Genomic DNA, 21763 nt, shown 5'->3' on the forward strand with positions numbered 1-21763 from the left:
AACCAAATTCAAAGCCAAGAGGCCAATGAAGCCTATTTTAGAAGGATGTTTTGATAGGAATCAAAGATAATTTCTAAACATGTGACAGAGAATCTTGGCTCAGAAAGAACACAAGATAATTGTTGATAATCAACAGATCAACTGTTATTAGGAAGGATCAACAACAAGGAGAAGTTTTCTCAAGAGTTATTGATCACTTATATTACATAGTGTAATATTTAAATGGAGCAGGGATCAACAGTAAGATGATCAAACTTAACATCAAACCAAAAAAATACAACTCAGACCACTTGTCAAGAAGAAACCATCTTCTTGAGAATTATGTGTATCCTCACATGGTCTCAAAGAGGACACACATAAGAAGGTAATTAAGTTGTAATTTGAAGAGCATGTAGCTCATAAAGGGTATTGATATTTTCCTTTTTTCTTTCTTGACTGATATCAGAAACGTTACAAGATTTCTCAAGAGAATTAATACGAGAAGGACTAGTATTACTCGATGCAGCTGCTTTTCTCGCATTCTTAATACTGCGCTTGAGCCTATTGGTGGTGGTCTTGAGTTCTGAAACGATTATTGATGTGAGTGTATTCAAGACTTTCTTTAGTGAAAAGAGAAGAGTTTGAAGATTTTTGTTTCTTCGATTTTTTTTTGTCTTCACGGATCTTTCTGAATAATCAGTCGACCGTATAACATCATTCTCTTTATGATTGTATACAGATTTTGTGTTATATTTACAACCAAGAATTGGCCCATCACAGCACTTCTCTTGATTGTTAAAAGTTATTTTAATACTAACACACTGAGAAGCAAGTTTGATTACTTCTTTAGACATCCATACAAGAATGTTATGAAGTTTTCGTTCCGTAACCGAAAACGAAATCTCTTTTCAGGGTGACCTTTGTTTCCGCAATAATAATAATTGAATGGAATGTTTTTGACTGTTCTCAATTGATCTGTATTTGAAGGTTGACAATCTTTGATTTTTACTTTTAATACTAGTGAAATTTTCACTTTGAAAATTGCCACTAGCACATACAAAATTGATCATACCAGAACTAGGAGCGTCTATTCCTTTATATCCCATATCACGTGCATGTATCACGATGTTCTTTACATGCTCCCAGCATAGTGGATAATTTTGTAGAGCTAGCATTGAATCTTTTCAAATTCTCTTCCAGTGATTTAACCTTATTAAGAGCTGCAGAGAGATCAACCTCCAATTGATTTTCTCTGGTGAGAAAACAGTTTTCTATATCATTGAAACATTTTTGTTGAGAGTCATATCTTGCTTCAGTTTCTGCAAGTCTTTCTTTCAAAAAAAAAAAGATATTTCGACGAAGATTATCACATTCAGAATTTTTTGAACGCACATCTTCTTCACGATCTTTAAGAAAAGATTGTAAAAGATTATAACCACAGTCGTATCCCTTAAAGAGTTTCCTCAATTTCCTGTTTTCTAGACAGAGAGGAGTGAGAAACTCAGCCAAGCAGGATGTTGACTTCTTTTTCTTTATGAGAAGGTCAAAAATATTGATGTATTGTGAGACTTTCTCATTAAAATATTGTCCCTCATCTGAATCACTTTCATCAGAAAGATCATCCAACTGTTCATCTAGGCGTGTTTCCCAGTTATACACAGTTTCAGACAATGGATAAGACTTGAGAGATTTTTCAGGAGAAACACGGCTTTGAACCAGGTCAAAATATTTCTGAACTGGTGATGCGTTGTCAGAGATAACACTAATGTCCATAGAGTCAGATTGCTACAAACACAGACTTATGAGGTCTTAAACGTGTTTGCCTGCTCTGATACCAATTGAAAAAGCGGGGTCTAACAACCACACCCAATATTTAATTTAGCAATCTATATGGACAAACTCCAATATACTTTCAAGAGAATCAACTAGACAGTCATACTCAATCTCTAGAAAAGTATATCCAAGAGTTATATCGATGTTCCTTAATTTAATTAGCAACTCGAACAGATAGAAATCCGTGAGCTTGAATAATATAAGAAACAACTTGGAAGGTATCAAAAACCAGTATCCAAGTATCAATAAATTCAATCAACAACCCAAAGTTCAGATTCATAAACTGATTGAACTTGCACACAACATGTGATATTTCAATTATATAGAAAATACAATGCGGAAAAGAAATAACACAGACACCAGAAATTTTGTTAACGAGGAAACCGAAAAATGCATAAAAAACTCCGGGACCTATTCCATATTTGAACACCATACTGTATTAAGCCGCTACAGACACTAGCTTACTACCAGTTAACTTCGGACTGGAATGTAGTTGAGCCCTAACCAATCTCACACTGACTAAGGTACAATCACGTTCCATAAGTCTCTAAAACCACGCCGGATTCCACACACTTTATTCCCTTAGCTGATCTCACCCAAAACTAAGAGTTGATATGACCCAAAGTCGAAGATTTGATAAACAAATATGTCTCACACAAAAAAGTCTATTGAATAGATAAATCGTTCTCCTACAGAAATACCTATGAGTTTTGTTCCATCTTTTGATAAATCAAGGTGCACAAGAACCAATTGATAACCCAGACTTATATTCCCGAATAACATCCAAGTGATATCAATCACCTCACAATTATCTTAACGGTATAATAGCGGAACAAGATAGTGTGGAATCACAAACGATGCGACGAAGATATTTGTGTCTACTTTTTATCTTACCTATCAGAGATTAAATCTTGAGAAAATCTTAGAGAAGATAATACTCAATATGATAGAACAAAGTAATATCAGAACACGCAACTACAGAGAAAATAGTTGGGTCTGGCTTCACAGTCCCAATGAAGTCTCCAAGTCGTTAACCTATGAGGGTTTTAGGAAAAACCTAGGTTAAATGAGAATCGACTCTACTCGCAACTACTATCACACAAGTGGTGTGTGGATTAGGTTTCCTAGTTGCTAGAGTTCTCCCCTATATAGTCTTCAAATTAGGATTTGCAATCAGTGTTACCTTGGTAACAAAGCATTTAATATTCACCGTTAGATGAAAACCTGATTAGATTCAAGATAATATCTTCCAACCGTTAGATTGACTTAGCTTGTTACACACAGTTGTCTCAACAATAGGTAACCGAAGTTAGCCATATGAAACTTTCATATCAACCTTATTTATCTTAACACAACCAGTTCAAGTGACTCAAATGTAATTAGTTACAGAGTTGTTCAATTTTTTATATTCTCATAGAACTATACAAGACACAATTGAAGAAAAATCGGCTTGATTTGCTCGAATTAATTCATGAACATTATAGTCACGGTTTTTAAATGATTGGTTGTTCATGACTGGGCCGATTTTAGAACTTAACCCACTCAAGTATGCAAACGGGTATGCATACCTAAGTTGCCGGACATGGACTGTGTTCGCCAGTATGCAAGCGGGTACGCATATTGTCGTACACATCCGAAATCAGTTGAATATAGTAAGCAAACGGGTATGCATATTATAGTTCCCGAACTTCAACTGACTTTACCAGTACGCATACGAGTATGCATACTAGATTCCCGGACTTGGAATACACATATGTAGGTTAAAGGAGAATCGACTCTAGTCGCAACTAGTATCACATAAGAGGTGTGGGGATTAGGTTTCAGTTGCTAGATTTCTCCCTTATATAGTCTTTAAATCAGGGTTTTCAATCAATGTTACCTTGGTAACAAAGCATTCAATATTCACCGTTAGATTGACTTAGCTTGTTACACACAAATGAAATGTACCTTCATTTAGATATGAGTAACTGTACCTAAACGTGTACACCTAGTTGGCTCAACAATATTTAACCGAATTTAGCCGTATGAACACTTTCATATTATCCTTATTCATCTTAACACAACTAGTTTAAGTGAATCAAATGAAACTAGTTATAGAGTTGTTCAATTGTTTAAATTATCATAGAAGTATACAAGACACAATTGAAGCAATATCGGTTTGATTCGCTAGAATCAATTCATGAACATTGTAGCGACGGTTTGCAAAAGATTGCATTCCTTATTATATAAATGTAATTGTTTATGGCTAAGCCAATTTTAGAACTTAACCCACTCAAGAATGCAAACGGGTACGCATACCTAAGTTGCCGGACTTGGACCGTGTTCGCCAATATGAAATGGGTATGAGTACTGTCGTACGCATCAGAACTCAATTGAATATAATATGCCAACGGTACACACACTATAGTTCCCGGACTTCAACTGACTTTACCAGTACGCATACAGGTATGCATACTAGATTCCTGAACTTGGAATACACATATGCAAGTACGCATACTGTGCTTAGATGCGATCATGGTTAATCATTTTAAACTCTCATTTCAACCATTGAAACATTCTTAGTAGACGGTAATAACTGTCTCACATAAACTATTAGCTTCAAAGTAATCTTCAAGTGATTGAATGATCAATACAAAACATTCTGATTCTACATCAAATGACTGTCTCACACAAATCATATAAGATGTTACCAGGTGATTTTCATATGATCATCTTTTGACTTTCATCAAGAATATAAGAAGAACTTGGGTAAAGCGAAAGCTTATGAGCACATATTTCGAGAAATATGTAAGCGAGTTAAACTCAGCTCGAAATATAAAATGTATATAAATTAAAGTATATATAGCTATACAACTTTTGTCTCAATAGGAGATAAAGTAGAAATAGACTTCTGAGTGACAGATGAGTTTCAGTCTGCACATACCTTTTGTTGATGAAGTTCCACAAACTCCCCTTAGTACTTCTCTGTCTTCAATCGATAAATGCCGTGAAGTCTAAATCTCTACACATTCTATCCTAGTCCGAGACATAGCTGTAAGTAGACTAGAAATCAAGACTTATAGTTTTGACAACTAAACTTGACAAACAAGATTGACATAGCAATGCTTGCGAGTTTGACTGAGAAGTTCTCTAACAATGTTTTTGTTATTCTTTTGTTTTGCAAGAAATACAAAACAATAAGGGAAGGTTCTATTTCGAACTGACGCTTAAACGTCATATCTTTGTGGGGTGGATGGTTGTGGAAACCGAGGAAAGAAATTTTTAATAATCTCTTTCCGGGTATGTAACTAGATCGATTATGATCTTAGTTTGACATATCGAAGTCAGGTAACGATTATTTCTGGTTAATCCTTTTCCTGTTAATAAAAACTTAATCAATTTTGATTTTTTTTTCTTAACGAAATAAGGTTCAATTGTTTTAGTTCAATTGATTCCTGATAAGAAAAACTAATGTAATTTTGATCAAGAATTTTAGAAAGAATTGTTAGAGCACCGCTCGGTTGAACTCGTAAGTTTTGATATCTCAAGCTTGTTGACAGTGTTAGTTGCACAAAATTATATCTTGATTTCCAGTGTACTAAAGTCAAGTCTCAGACTTAGGACTAAATACCACTAAATACCAAACATCACTAAATACCACTCGAAAATTGAAGATCAAATGAAGACGTTTGAAAAAATTCATCGACACAGAGGTATATGAATATTGAATCATCCTAATCATTCACAACATTTACCATTCTATCTTTACGAGACTAAAGACTACGTCATATGAGTTTAGTAGATTTAATATTACGAACAATGTCACTAGTAGCGCATACCCATTGTCGTCTTTCATTTTGGGCTTAACCGGTTTCGATTGAGTACGGGCTTGACTTTTGATTTTATCCCAGGTGAAAATCGTTTTTGAAGGCTGCTTAGGTTAATTTTTTTTGTAAGTTAATAATTCATTTAAAAGAGCTAACCTAGGGGGTTAGCAACCCTTACATCTGGTGGAGTGGAGCCGTCGAATGTCAAAACGGCTGGTGAGTGCCTGACATTTGATTTTTATACTTCCAAAGCTTCAGTAATACAAAAAGGTGGAGTACTACCCCAACTACAAGTGCCTTGGAAAGTCCTAGCTTCCTTTGCGAGAAGGTCAGCTAAATTGTTGGCTGTTCTTGGAACAAAGAAAAAACCTAGAAAAATAGGAAAAAAACTAATCTCCTACTTCACTGCATCAGTAATAGTTTGATTTTGCCACAATATAAAGGAAGGTTACCCACTCAAGTAACCAAAGGGAATTTTACAAACCCCTTCTATGCTGAAACTGGAAATGCCTTGCTCTCTTTCCCATTTAGTTGCTTGAAGAAATCCTATTGCCTCTGCCGCTTCAGGAGATGACACCGTGAAGGGCCCTGCTTGTACTTGCTCGAAAGTACTTTGTCATGACGCAGAATTATAGCATAACCTGCTGGTCTATCTTTGGATATCCATGGTGCATCAAATTTTATATTGTGAAGTGCTAGGTACTCTCCAACCTATCCTGGAATGTTCCCTGTGCCCAGATAAGTTAGAGTGAGCTCTTGTTTTATCATTACTCCAATAATGCAGATGTCTTTGGATTTCCAGGGCTAGTTGTAGACTAGTTTTCTGTTTTGTCAGGATAATCTCTATTAGCAAGGTTTTGTTTGGTCGAGCCATCCATACCTTATAGATTATTATTTTATTTTATTTTGGTAAACTACCTTATAGATTTCTAAAAAAAAGTCGTAGAGGTATTAAAGTGTAATTCTACTGGGTTGGGACTTATAGCCCAAACCGAAGGCTTCTTAAGTTGCAATTTTGTTATTTTTGTTTTTGAAGCATTGCATTTTTTTCTTATATGCGTACTCAGAAACAGGGAAGAAAGCATGAGTGTAACAGGAGGTTGTGGAAACCGGCACAAATCTTTATTCCTGAGCTCAAATCTGATTAATATTTCGATGTCCCGTATTTTATAATCACAGTCAAGCTTACTGGTACATCTGGTTCATTTTTCAATTTCATTCCTTACTTTTCTTTAATCAAAATCCGATTGCTGGTTTTTGGAAATTTAGAAATGCAATTCGGTTAATTTAGTTAGGGATTCTATAGAACTTTGGCTCAATTGGGTTTTATTTACTCACAGTTGTATTACCAATTTGGCTTTTTGAGTTTTCTGATAAACAGTATTTAGAACGACCTAGATTTTAGTTTGATGCTTACAGTTTTAAGATTTCAAGCTTTCCGATAGACTTTTGTTTCTCCTATTGCAGCGCTACAACAATATCTAATTGAATGTGTGGACGAGAAGACGGCAGTAGCAGAAGAACAGGAGAAAGACAGAAACTGAATTCGTCATTGGCGAATTACATTGATATCTTTTCTGAATTGGTGAGTTATGATATAATTATATATTTATGTGTTGATAGATACTGGTGGGTTAATGAGATTCATAAAATTCTGGGTGTAGGTTTTAGTTTAGGGAGTTTGAGTTTAATTAGAAAAGGGTAGGTTTTGGCAAGTAAAGTTGGATTAGATTAGGAAACTGTAACTATGTGTACATAGGCCTATATATATCCCTGATATTGGCGTTAAGATCATCAAAATAAAAAACCAAGAAGAGGAAGATGAAGAGGTTGAAGAGATGTGCTGTAATTGATCAATTCTTAAAATTACCTAGTCTGGAAAATTTTGATGTCCAACATTCTGTGTGAGATATTAAGCAGAGTTCCAGCGAGGTCACTTGTCTGATCATGTAAGCTTGTATGTAAACGTTGGCTATCTTTGATTCGATCGCCACAATTTGTTGAATCACATCGTATCCAATCAGAAACTCACCCATCACTTATTATCAGAACTGTCAACCGTACCCAAAAAAAAAACCAAGTTTTTCTCAGTGGAAGGTTCATCTGAAGAGGATCAGTTAGCCATTCTTAGTTTAACGACTTTTACGCGCGAGGATATGCTTATATCTTCAAATGGTTTGTTCTGTCTCGTCGACTCACTGAAGGATAGTACCCGCATCTATAACCCTAGCACCGGAGAAATATCACCTTCTATCCAAAGATCGCCTGGAGTTAGAGATCGCATGTTTGCAACTTATGGATTTGGATTTGATCCTTCCACTAAGAAGCACAAAGTAGTTCGTGCGTGGAGGATTCCTAAGGCGAAAATCGGCGTCGACGGTGAAATCATTAATTGCGAAGTTTCAACTGTAGGTGAAGACAATACATGGAGAAAGGCTGATTACGGCGTCAACGCTGTAATCAGAGGATCATCTGTTAGTGTTAATGGTTCAATATATTGGATGAAAGGTGGTTATTTTCAGTCTGGGTTTGCAAATTATGAAAGCTTAGTTGCCTTTGATGTGGGAAGTGAGAAGTTCAGAGAGATTTCACTCCCTAAATCTTTCCGTGCATATACTTTCAAATTATTAGAAGTGGATGGAGGCATCTCTGTATTACATAAACTGGATGACTTTGAGGTAAACTTGTGGATATTCAAGGATGATAAAGATAATGGAAAATGGATTGAAGAGATTATATCGATGCCTTCCGATTGGGATGGAACCAATCTATATCAAAGTGTTCAACAAATTCCAGGTACAGACATAATCATATTTAAAGCGAAAGGAACTTATGATGCGCCACGACATTTCATATCTTTATATCACTATGACAGAAAGATGAGGACATTCAAGAAGGTTAAAATCCTTGGTCTTCCTGCAATGATGATGACTCCTCGTGAGAGCTTCTCATTGCCGAATAGTCTTGCTACAAGCCCCCCCATAGACTATGGCTTTTTCACAATGATTGAAAGCCTTTCTCCTGTTCAAAAGCAGCAACAAGGCTAGTTATGACTAATTTCGTGCTTTGATAAATTGCCTCCCTTGCTAGGGAGTTGCCAATGGCCCCTGCGTGGGCATTACTTTTCATATTTAATTAGGTGTTGTTAATTTCACTTTGTAACTGTAGTTTTGCATTTTCACGTGCCTTTAAAGTGCAACTGATGCCTCATGGTTCTTTCATCAGTGACTAAAGAATTTGGAATGATAGTAGGCTGAGTTGGCCAACCTTTTGTTGCTGATTATTTATATTTTTGTAACAGATTTCTCATGTTTTGGTGTAGGTCATCTCTGTCTAAATAACCAACTTGTCCCATCACTATTTGGGCATTGGAGATTTTTTGTATAGCTTCAATTTGTCAATGGTAGTTTGTTTTAAGGGATTAGGTTTATGCCCATGTTTAGTGTCTTGATGCGTAACTTGCAGGACCGGAAAAGTATTTTTATTTTCATGCATCATCACATGGTTACAAAAAGAAGTGGTAATTGACTCATTGATCAAAGAGTCAATCGGTGGCTAAGATTTATCGGAGACGGTCATCTCGCGGTCCACAATGTCTGGATTTTATTTGACTTGGACGGCTGAGAATGATAGGTTGTGTTTTGGCTAGTTCAGCCCGTATATACTGTATCTATTTGCACCTATATTTTAACAAAATTAAAAAGATCAGGTTCTTCTTCGTTATTAACTATCACTTCTGAATTCTTTCTGCAACCTATACGAATACGAACCCTAGATAATAACTCGAACTTCTTAATCGAACGTCTGGAATTCGATTTACTGAGCCTACTAACAGATCAAAATTTAAAGAAACTGAGGACCCCATGACCTGATTCTCTCTTATTCTAATTAGGGTAAACTTTCTTACTCTCAGGATTTTATAAATCCATCAATTCATCTGTTCGTTCTCATCAAGATTCATGGTTCAAAGGAAGTCAAATCAGTGGGGAATCAATCGAAATTTATGAGTATGTCAAACCTACTTATTCCTTAAAGTTTGGTATTTTGGTATTTTATTATGATGTAAATCAGATGTGATTTAGCACAATTTTTCTGAGTCCGTTTACGAATATAACGTTTTCCATTAGATGAATTGGTGTTGATTAGTGTGTTATTTGTTTGTAATTTAACCATCATCATCATTCTATCAGCACCAGGCCATTGAAGCGAAATATGAATAATCCCTGATGATTTCACGGGTTTCTTTTTGAGGTAAGCTTTTAAAAGAAAAAAACTGATTTATTTTGTAAAACTTTCAAATCCTGATTATTATTATTATTATTTTGGTGATATAATTTGAGAAATTCTTAATTAGGTCCTGAATTTTGTTTGTTGGTGGAGAAGATGTATTTAGTACTGGTGGAATTTGGGTACTACATAATTTAACCATTCAATTTCAGTATGAGGTTCATCTTAGCTTTTTGAGTTGTATAAATTAGAATTGATATTTTGCTTGGGTTACAGGGGGTTGCTGGATGATGCAGGATGCTTGGGTTACTATTGGATTTTTGATGTCCTGACTTTATGGGTTATAATGAGTTCATGTTTCATGTTACCCGCAAGAGCTTGATTCAGAAATACCTGGATTAGATTTTCAATGTTTGAAATTGTTGTTGTAATAAAATCGGTACAATTCATTGTTGTTCTTCATATCCTAAACAGTTTTAGAGACAAAAGCAGGTATTTGCATCAACCAAAGAAGAAAATGTGAAGCCGCAGACTCGGAGAAGCACTGATGAGATGGTAAACCTTTGCAGTTTGCACCACCAGCTAGCAACTCCCGCTGGGTAATATAGCTCATGTCGACGGTAATGGATATGCACTGATCAAAGTCGTGGTTGTGGTTTTCAGTGAATTAGCTAGCTTTATTTCAAAAAGAAGAATAATATCTTCATTAGTGTTTTTAAGCACCCTCGCTTGTCTGCACTAATAGCTTGCGCAAGCTTTAAGTGATTTAGTACTTTTAGTGAATGTATTTTTAATGGGCAGTAGTTGTGTCTTGGTTTAGTACTTTTAGGCTATCTATATTTTAAATCCCTTCATGTTGATGGCAACATCTCTGAGCATTAGATGCACAATTTCTTTTAATCTCTCTTCTATTATAAATTTGTCTTGGATTTCGTTTTAAATTTGCTTTGATTTAGGGTTGGTGTTGAATCTGAACATATTTTTCGGACTCTAAGGTGATAAATACTCATTTCTTTTGTGGTATTTTTTTGTGCAGGTAGAGACTAATAGTTCAAGTGAAGAGTTAATTTTTTGATGTGAAAGTAGAGATTTTTAAGGTTTCTTAATTCTATCCAATTTTAATTTCTGTGTCACAATTAAATCTGGTGTTTTTAGTTTTTAGCCGTATCGATATATTCATGGGATATCTGTGTTATAAAACAGTACATAAGAAGTTGATTACTGATCAAATTTAGAGAACTCATATCAACAAGCAGAAAAGATAATGGGCTGCTCCTTCTGACCAGTTCACATGAATATGAGTCATGTTCCTTGAGTTCTCTGTATAACTATGTTTCTTGATTATAAACGAACTCTTTCTATCTTACAGCTTTCTCTTTCCCTGTTGCCTTTCAATCTGGAATGGATGTGAACTAAAATTAAAAAAGAAAGAAAGAGCTGATAGTAACTTGGTTACTATTGCAGGTGAAGATGTGTGTAAAGCAGATTGTAAACCAAATAGAAAGTGACAACATAGACGTGTTAAAGTAAAGAAGAAGGAAAAATCTAAACTTGCTAGAGAATGGTGGAGGGAAGCGAATTCTACTGGTGGTGGTCAGGAGGATGAGATAATTGGTGTAGAGATGAAGGTATGAATGTTGGTATTAAAAAGAAGAATAAAAGGAGCTGGAGTAGAAAGTATTAGGGTATTAAAAAGAGATGAAGGTATGAATGTTGGTATTAGGGTTGATAATGGTAATGCTTTTGTTCTTTCTATTTCACAGATGTTTAATGGTATTAGGCCCCGGCGGTGGAGAAAATTGGTTGTTCAATATTGTAAATTAGGCTTAATTATAGTTATTAGCTCTAAATCCATGACAGAATCTCATGTCATGCTGGTGCCTTTAATATACCTGAATCTCTTCGTTTGAACATTTTATAAATTTGTCCTCCAGGGGGAGAATGACATAGGGGTTCTATTACGCGTCCACACAATCTCCAACCTTTCAGGATGAATTGTTGCCACATATTCAAATTAACACCAGGTATGCATTTTTATACTTCTGAAATCGAGTTTTCCAATCAGTTTTAGTATACCCAATAATGTTTAAAGGATTAAAAACCTTCTGCATTCATAGTATTAAATTAACTAGGCATAGACAATATCCTACATTAGAGAAATTCCGTATTTGAATCTGATTCTGCTGCAGATGAATTTGGTTAGAACAATTGGCCATCGAAGAGCTTGAAACCTTAAGAACAAACGAAGTGAATTTGAGACACCTCACCGAAGGAAAGTCTATTTGAAGTTCAAGGAATAACAGCTCACTGGTATTTTGAATGTTTTTGTGTACAAATCCACGTATCTTCACTCCTTTCATTATGTGATGTGTACAATTCATACTAAAGTATTTTGCAGAACAACTGATCGATCCAACTTAACATGGACTCCTGCAACATATTTGTATTCTCGCCTTTTATGTCCATCCATCCACCCAAGAATTATAAGAAGAACGAAGAAAAACAAAAAGAAAGGGTGAGAATTCTCCTTAAATTTGGACTGTCATCATTACCCATTTGTATCCATCTAATTTTATGCTGAAGTCTATTGAATTGGGGGCCATGGAAAATAATTAGGGGCCTCATCCAATTTAGACCCACCCTATAAAAGATAGAGGGCTTCCAAAATATTGGTGAAAATACCAATTTAGCCTTCTCTAATAACTACCCTAAAAATCTCATTAACCACTAACCTCGTCCCTTGATCTTCATTTCAATCAAAACTTCTTCTCCTCCCTTTCTTCTTTTCCTCCGCTCCTTCCTTCCCACTGTCTCCCATTCCATTAACGACTTCTGAGAAAAAAAATTCTCACTGATTCATCGTCGTAAGTGAACTAAAATCCCCTAATCTAAGTTGGGTTTGTGTTTAATTTGATTTGTTGATTGAAAAATTAAGTTTTCAACTGCCAAATTGCAGTTACAGTTCCAGGGTCGTTAACCACGGTTTTTTATTGCTTAACGATTTTTGATATGCATATTGAATTGGTGAAAAATCGTTAACCACTAGGGTGTAGTAGATAACGACCCTAAACCTGGTTTTCTGCCCTAGAATAGTGTCGTCCAGGAATTTCTAAATCGTTAACGATTCTTCTCGACGACACTTTTTAAATACGAACGACTCTGTCTTATACAGAACCACCTCTCTGTCCAAAACAGTGATAGGGTCGTTGGGTTCTAAACATATTAAGTTAACGACTCTGTGTGACCTAACTAGCTGGAGTCGTCAATTATATCACTCTTGGTTGACGATTTTTCATAACCTGCAAAAGTTGCAGGTTTGAGTCATCAAAGGTTGTGTCAAGTGATTGACGACTTCTTAGAGTCGTTCGTTTATTACCCTCTCAACTTAACGACCCTCACTCTGAGTAGTTGCATAGTGTACATGAATCGAACACTTGGAGCATCATTTATATAATTTGAAGAGTATAGGAAGTTTACCTTATTGTTTTGAGCTTCGGGTTCTTCATTTTGCGGATTGGTTCCTTCATTTTGAGCAATATGATTCCTCCACCGGAATCACTCATTTCAAATAACCCTAAATTTTCTCCCCAAAACTCAATTTCTTCCTCTCTAAACACAAAAACACAATTTTTCTTTTATCAAAATTTTATCCCTAAATCTGATTTTAATCTAACTAAACTAATCAACACTCAATTAACACTAATGATTTGGGGTAGTTTAGCCATTTTAAAAAAAGTGCGATAAGGGATTACTCCCACTTACTATTTCATGATTTTTTTTTTGTCCTGTAGCTAGGGTCCCCAATTATTTTCCAGGGCCCCCAATTGAGCCTTGTAAAATAATTCTTGAAATCCAAGCCATTCAACATTTTGAAATATTATATAAACAATAAAATAATGATGCACTAAGAGTACTTCCAAGCCATATCATAGATAGAAAGACGCATAAAGATTTAAAATAGAAACACTAAATTAGGCTAAAGGTAAACCTTTTTTTTACCTCTCCCCTTTTTTATATTAGATTCTACTCTGATTAAAATATGAAATGGTTTGTATGGAGGAACTTATATGGATGTTTTCTATTAGAGGTGTATGGGTACAAACAGGTTACAGCTAGAAATTCTTCACTGGAAATTGGTAAAAGGTAAAAATTCTACATTAGTATTTTTAAGAAAATATTTTCTGCTAGCTAGGTGTTTCGGATGTGGCTACGGCAGCTATTTATGAGCATAGACGGATGCTTAGGGTTCTCGATATCCAATTCGATCATTGTGCATAATGTATGTCACAATGATTTTGTTTCACTCAGACAAGTAGTATGTCCGTTGAGTACGAACAGTAGAATGTGTCAGTTAGGATACCGTGCCTCAAATTTAGTACTCGGAACAACACTTTTGGCCAATAACAGAGATGTAATGGCTATCATCATGTACTCAAAGGAGATTGAACATTTTTCGTCTAGATTTAACCAAAGCTTGCTTTGAATTTATACATCCATCTGTTTATGCCCCTCTGCTTTGGGAGATCTCTTATAAGGTCATCGATGTAATCTTAGTTGTGGCATATTTCTGTTGCAGGGCAATGGGGCTCATCCATCTGATATGCAGGATGTCTGGCCTTCTATTTGGAACTGAACCAGCGGTTATCTCAAAACATTGCACTCATTTCTTGGCAGAAAAACAGGTTTGTGGTATTTGCTGTCTTCGCTCAAATGGTAGAGCACGTGGTTCTCAACTATGTAGTTGTGGGTTCGACTCCCACAGATGGCATGTTATTTTAGTAGACTCTACATCAGCTATTACATGAAGAATTTTACATTTCTTAAATTTAACTGGAGCTACAAGAAAAATGTCCAATACAAGTAAGCAGAAGGAGATGACCGGAGATGTATATATTTGTACATTCTGGTATATCCATAAAAAAAAATGCTGAAACCTGCAATTCGTCATATTCTGGATACTGGACATCTTGTGACACTAAACACCTTCTATCCTGTAGACTTGATGCAGTTCCTTGGCGCTTACAACTTATCTTTGAGAAAAATAGATGCATTCAGAAACTGGATTTAGATTAACAATTTCGTGAGTCTGTGTTTTATGAATGGTGTTGCACAGGATGATGGTGTCAATGGTGATCTTGGTCTCAGACAGCTATGCACGTTCTAAGTTGTACCTCATTGTAGCAAATTTTCTGATGGTTTTCTGTTGCAAGGGATCTTGAGGTGAGTGATGCCCTGTGCAATCTTTGGAAGAAGGCATGTTTAGTTTTTATGCTTGATTACCTTCCTGCAACGTGAATGTGAATTTGACTCAAAATTTTTGATTGAATAGTTGTTGCTTTCAGATTAAAATCACTGCCAGTTATAATCTTCGCGAGTATAATTGAAAATAGAGGTTTACAATAATGTATTCAGATTTCATTGGCCGGGTTAGTTGCTCAATTGCAAGTTGGTTGAATTTTAGCTTAGGCTCTCTTCTTTCAGGTTCTGCTCCGGTTCTCCATCGACTCATCGATTTTTTATTTAGGTTTGATACCCTTTATATGCTGACCTGAAGGCCAGAAAGATCTTTGGAAGATCATTTTGCTGAAACAATCTCTGAATCCAAACCAGAGGTCAGTTATCTTCCTACGAGTTTGTATGATTATATGATTTTGAGTTGTTTGTTTCTACAGTTTTGGATTGTCTTTGAATTCTGTCAATGAGTTTTGTTGCAAATTTTTGGGTAATTGAATTCTTTATTTGCAGATTGATTAATATTTGGAACATAAGCTTTTTTGGAAGTTTTTTTGCAAGTTGAAGATGTATCGGATACCACAAAGAGGGGTAAGCATGTTGAATGATTTATCCTTGAGGGTTTTCTAAACTAATTGTGTTTCTCAGTACCTGCTGTATCGTACATGGGCAATTACTGACTGTTGTGGTTTGTGCAGGAAATTTGAGTGGTTACCAAGAAATTCAGGTTAGTTTTTAATATGAGCAGGCACATAAATCAGCGCATGAAGAATCTTTTAGCTAGATTAGGTGTTGGACAACAGATAAATTTAATATCTTCTGTTAGTGAACTGGATTAATGTTCTGATATCGATACTGTTTCTATCAAAGATATGAGACGACTTCCTTTTGAATGATCTTAATGTTTATTTATGTTAAGTAGTTTTTTGGTCGGTCCATGTAGAACGACTTCATGACCGATTTCTTGAGATTTTCTAATATTTACTGTCTGCAGAGACTCTCCATGGAAGTGTTTAGCCCAAGCACTTCAGGGTATATGGTTCGTATTCTATATCTTAATTTCTATGATTTATACTTTTTCTCTTAGTTTCAGTTAGACACTAAGATTAATTGGAAGGGTAGATGTATAAGGTGATTATAATTGACTGCATGATGGCTATTGATTGTAGGGACACCTACGGTCTTATATACTATACCTAATCCCTTTCTCGCAACCCTGATGGTCTACTGCTTCTTTTCCACTCCCTATTCTTTTCGTTTGATTCCATTTCTTAGTTGTTTTATCTTATTCTTGCAGGGTTAATGTTCTTTTTCACAGTGCTTCTGTATAGATTAATGGTAAACCTGTGTGCATCACTCGCGATAATAAGGATTTGCGATTGAAAATCCTTCAACAATTTTCGTTTCCCACTATTGAAGCTAGGTCTTATAAAGACTGAATAATAACAGTTGCGTCATGGAATGTATCCATGATGGCATAGTGCAGGTATGTACCATTAAGTATGAAATCAAACTGCTGTCTTAGCTCAACTGGTAGAGCACATGGTTATCGGATATAGCGATGTAGATGCGGGTTCGACTCACACAGATGGCATAACAATTTAAGATATCAATGTTATATTATATATCCCAGCGATACATAATGCAAGTTTATTTATAGGTTGTTGGTTTCAGTCATGTAGTTACAAAAATCACAGGATTCTGGATAATCATTAGATAATCCCTGAGCCGTGGAACTGATGCAATTGAGAAACATCAGTTTTTGGAGTACATGCTCTAATTAATTGGTTAATCCAATTTATGTTTTTCGTTGTTGCTTAATTGTTTGGCGTGTAATCATGGACTTCTTCGATTCATAGGCTAATAAAGATTGATACATGAGTGTACGATTAACCCCCTTCTTCAGTTTGTACATTTAATTTTATTTTTGAGGCCTTTGTCTCTATATATATGGGAGAAATAAGATTATTAGACCACATCCGAAATTTTTGTAGAAGGTTGATGGGTTTTGATTGCTAATTGTGCTATTCCGTTGCTAAATTTGTATACTTTGGGCGCGTATAGGTAAATTTATATTAATTTGGTTGGGGATTTGTTAAGAACCCTTTAATAATTTTTGTTTCCAACAACAGAGGCTAGGTCTTATATAGACTGAAACCTAATAATGGGATTTAATCATCATATATTCTATTATTGACACATGACATTTCAGGTTAAGGTCTCAAAAGAAGGTTGACCAATCACTAACGGATATGGTGGTCCTAATCCCTCAGAAGAAAGCTTCTTTATCTCGACTTCTTAAGGTGACCCTTTCCTTCTTTTAGGTTTTTTATTCCGTCAGTTGGTGCTCAGATCCTTTCTCGGATTTTTACCCCCTATGTTATTCTGCTTTGGCCATTCAATTTTGTAAAGGATATACTTCCCCGTATTATACAATTTTGTACAGGATAACCCCTGCGTTATTCAATCAGTCGTTAGCAACCACGTAGCTGATACATCAGGAAAACAACAGCTTCTTTTTGTGGCAAGGAAATTGAATTTTTTCTTTTTTTATAATCAATTAGATTATTTTGATGATTTTAATTTTGTATGCATTGTATAGAATGCCCACATAGAAAGTTGGCTAAGAGCTCGAATTTTCAGAGAGCTCTTTTTATTTTCAGAGAGAGGGAGGAAAGCATATCACTGAAATACTCTTTGTTTTGAATGTCAAGGCGTCTATGCATATTCTAATAATATTTTCTCTTGAGGTCAATGTGAAGGCGTCAATTCTTCTTTACAAAAAATTATGGATGAAAGCATCTCATGTGGATTTTACACAAAGTTTGTTATGTCTATCACGTTGGTAACAATCTTTGGGTTTTACTGTTTGATGGGTATATGCCTTTCTGCTACAACATGCAATTAGAATTGCTATCTTACGTATCTTTCTAAGGATCAGGTTTTTGTAATTGTCGAGCATGTGTTCATCTTTCAGATCTATTACTGGCATGATTTCTTTATTTGTCTATTTGACATCATGGATCACCCACAAGCTTTTATAGCTACATTTAGTCACTCATTTGTTATTTCTTAGGGAATCTGAGCCATGGTAGTCCAATTTACAAGTAGATTAACTAATTCAAGTCTTTATGTTCGTCCACTGAAACGAGATGTTCTTAGGCATTTGAAAATTGAGTTTATTTAATTGCATTGCACAATAGTCCAGTACACCTGTAGAAGATGAGCGTGCAATTTTACATGTCTCATCTCTCTGGGATAAAGTATGATTATGTGGTTTGGGTATGGACATGTTCTTATTGTGTTATTGATATCTATATGTAACGTAATATTGACTACTGCTTGACTTGACAGGTATCCCAATCATCTGCATAGAAAGCACGCAAGAGAAGAGAGCACAACAGTGTAAGGAGAAAGAGGGAGGTCAAGAAGAACGACAATCTGAGAACCAGGTGATTTATTGCTCCTAACCCGTAGGATTTTCTCTGATCAGATGACTGGGGTTCACTTAAAAGAAAAAGAATGACGTTGGTTACAGGAACTTTATGCTATCCACACCTCTAGCTTTTTTGGCCAATCAACAAGAATTGAACAGATTTAAATCAAGTCCTACCTCTCTGTCTCACACTTTCTCTTTCTATAAAAATCAAACCATTCATGTCCACGAAATTATCGATTTAACCAAGAAAGATATAAGATGTACAATATATTTGTAGTATGTTTATGCATCTTATCTTATAGTATTTTCAGCTTCCATTATTCTGTCTATCAGGGGCATCAACAGTTACAACACCATCCACAGTTGATATTCCATCCTACCATACTCAGGCTGCTCTGCAACAGGTGTGTTGGACAAGTAGATTAATTAGTCTGGAGAAGTAGTATATGGTGAAACCTGCAATAGTCGAGCAAGGGTTTCTTTGCCAAATGTATGAAGAGCAACGGTTTAGTACTAAGATTTTTTAATTTAATATTTGAACTAAACTGTGGGTGTTAATCCTGAAATATGTTGTTTACGGCTATATCAGAAACAACAGATTGCCCAACAAGCACGATGAAATGTGATGTTTTAAAGAAGTATATGCCATGCACTAATTTACAGTGTCAAAACTGGATTCTTATGTTATTATTCTTTGCAATGTGAATTTTGCATTCTATGTTCTTGACATAATTTTCATGCGTCTAATGCAGATTCTCAAACCTAAACAGATACTCACATGCTATTCTTTGATTCCCAAACCTAAACGGATATCACATGCTATTCAAAGAATACGTCTGATGGTATTGTCTCGGACTATCCGGTAAGAATCTGAATAACTATTTTTGTGGAATTTGTACTCTTCACAGACCCACCCAGGAATCTAAGATAGTTTTTTTTTTATTGTAGATCAATGTACTAATGAATCTCACCATAACTCTAGCATGGATCCTGCAGATATAACTTTGGGTTCATCCTACACTAGAATGTAACTTCACATTTAAACTATTTCTTGGCTTTGTACTTTCTTATATTTGTCCATCTATGTTTGACATTAAGTGTATGTATGCCACCGAAGATTTTGCATCAGATGATTCAGATTAATCGTGCATGATTTTGGAAGATGAGGACGAATTCTTGGCTGCAAACTGGATGACAGAACTCTAAAGGGTAAGGGTCCAAAATTATTTTCAATACATGGGAAACTTCGTCATAGGACCGGAGTGTTCGATAAGAAAATCTTCAAATATATTTTAGAAATTAATACATAATTGAATAATTGATATGGTGATTTTTAATTCTTAGCTAAAATTCTACATAGCTTTTTCTTATCCAAACGTAAAAGTAAACATGGAAAGGTGAAAGGTTAAGCTTGGTTTCATATAATCAAATCTGTTATTCGGATAAATTTTGAGATACCTTGATTTTTCATTATTCTTGAATTGAATTTTTATTTGAATGTAATATTTACTTGATAATCACTAGATTCAATTCTAGAAATTAATAAATGACTGAAAATTTTAAATAAACAAAAGGAAACATGTAAAGATAAAAAGTTGAGCTGAGTTCTATATAAGCATTTTAAGGACACCTTAATTCTTCAGTATTCGCGAGTTGGATTTTTATTTGAATCTAAATAGTGTACTTGCTTTCACTAGATTCAATTTTATCTTTTTGATTCAAGGAATAGATAACCAGATGATATTTTTGATCATGTTTCTCATGATGTCGTTGTTCGATGGGGGTGGATGAAAGTGGTGACATGGATTATGTTTTTGGTGATTTTGTGAATACGTGTAGTTACCGGTTTAGTAGGAATATGACAACTGAAATTGGGGATGAACATCTCATATTTATGTGTTAGTTAATGAATGATTTTATGGATTCTTATGATCATGTAATCCAAACATGTACATTGTTTTACATTTTTATCGCTATTAGTAGAACACGAATGAATTCTAGAAGTTTCATTAAACATTACAAAGTTGATATAGTTGTTCAAGAGAATTTATCAACGTTCAACTGCTCAGAAAATTTGTAAGCAATCAAATTGGTTACACATACTTAACTAAATGATTAGAAAAACAAGTAACAATGTATTAGAATCTTATCTGCTAAAAAATATTTTTTACCAAATTGAGCAGGCTTATACCATTTTTTAACCAAATTGATGCTTTAGTATCACATTGTTGTACATGTCTTTTGTTAAGTAAAAGACTAACATACTTATTTGTACCATGAGTAAAAATACCACATATTGGGCCATAATATTGTTTTGAGCAGCAATTTAGCTGCCACCAGCCTACCCACTGAAGTAGCTCCCAGCAAGTCCAAGGATCCATAAAGTCAACGCGCGGTCAATGGTCAAAGTCAACCGTCGGTCAACTGTCAAAGTCAGGTTGCAAGTTGCACCTCTAACCAATTTTCATCCATGTTGCCAGCAACGCCGCTAACCAATTTCCAGCTAAGTAATCTGCCGCACTGCCATCCAGTTACTATACATGCTGACAGATGTACTGCCAACCAGCCTCCATCCAGTCTTCAGCCATGATTGCCAACAGGTCGTAGCATTCAAAGCTTGACAGTCAACAGCAGAAAGATTAATTCCAGGAGCCATACAGGGCAGTTTATGGCCAAGAGGCATGCATCGCATGGACAACAAGCATGCAAGCAGTTTCATGCAGAATTGATTCCAGCAGGCATGCAAGAAGTTTCATGGAGAATTGATTCCAGCAGGCATGCAAGCAGCTTCATGCAGAATTGATTGCAGGGGATATTAATGCTATTTAACTTTATCTCGAAATTAGGTGTTAAAACTGTATAAATAGGGATGCCCTGGTGTAGATGGGGAAAAACGATTCGCTGGTTTTTCAGGAAATTGAAGAGACGAGCGTGTTGTCGAGAATCCTCAACCGATCAAACTGCTTAAACTCACACAGATGCACTGCAAAGGGAGTGCTTAGATTCGAGAGATCAATCTGTAAGACTCCGGCCTAAACCAAGTCAATGGCCGTTCCAAAGTCAATTCAGTCACAAAGAGGGAGATGGATTGATCTGTAGGAGGGAAGATGAGAATTGTGTGGGATCAGTGATGAACAAGGATTGTGGGTGTGTTAAAGGTTTCTGCAAATTTTAGTGAACTGGTAAGTTCTGGTGGATTGATGAATTCTTGAGAGTAGTTACTCGAGAAATTATGTGCAGACAACTG

General features: G+C 35.5%; 1 protein-coding gene and 1 long non-coding RNA gene across 13 annotated transcripts; both read left to right on the plus strand.

Moving 5' to 3' along the window:
- The first annotated feature begins 6550 nt into the window (after positions 1-6550).
- Positions 6551-8927, plus strand: LOC113304680 (F-box/kelch-repeat protein At3g06240-like). The gene is made up of 2 exons (XM_026553819.1): positions 6551-6809; positions 7086-8927. The coding sequence occupies exon 2, from the start codon at positions 7775-7777 to the stop codon at positions 8663-8665; it is 891 nt and encodes a 296-aa protein (XP_026409604.1). The 5' UTR covers positions 6551-6809; positions 7086-7774; the 3' UTR covers positions 8666-8927.
- Positions 8928-9323: 396 nt separating this feature from the next.
- On the plus strand, positions 9324-19923 carry LOC113304681. Of its 12 annotated transcripts, none has more exons than XR_003338313.1 (22): positions 9324-9625; positions 9809-9869; positions 9973-10027; positions 10122-10465; positions 10882-10942; positions 11310-11549; positions 11780-11869; positions 12035-12360; positions 13931-13988; positions 14422-14527; positions 14959-15065; positions 15175-15271; positions 15370-15457; positions 15591-15668; positions 15776-15804; positions 16072-16116; positions 16375-16563; positions 17290-17953; positions 18432-18529; positions 18850-19006; positions 19269-19378; positions 19465-19923. It is a non-coding gene; the product is annotated as an uncharacterized LOC113304681 (long non-coding RNA). The 12 variants fall into 12 exon arrangements; XR_003338320.1 differs by lacking the exon at positions 13931-13988 and having other exon boundaries at positions 12035-12155; positions 12244-12360; XR_003338312.1 differs by lacking the exon at positions 13931-13988 and having other exon boundaries at positions 19465-19543; positions 19634-19922.
- The last annotated feature ends 1840 nt before the right edge of the window (positions 19924-21763 follow it).

Source organism: Papaver somniferum, chromosome 8 (genome assembly GCF_003573695.1).
Source record: "Papaver somniferum cultivar HN1 chromosome 8, ASM357369v1, whole genome shotgun sequence".
Classification (NCBI taxonomy): domain Eukaryota; kingdom Viridiplantae; phylum Streptophyta; class Magnoliopsida; order Ranunculales; family Papaveraceae; genus Papaver; species Papaver somniferum.

What these genes read in the sequence shown, in the direction of transcription:
- LOC113304680 (XM_026553819.1), top strand. Translation starts at nt 7,775, where the DNA reads ATGCTTATATCTTCAAATGGTTTGTTCTGTCTCGTCGACTCACTGAAG.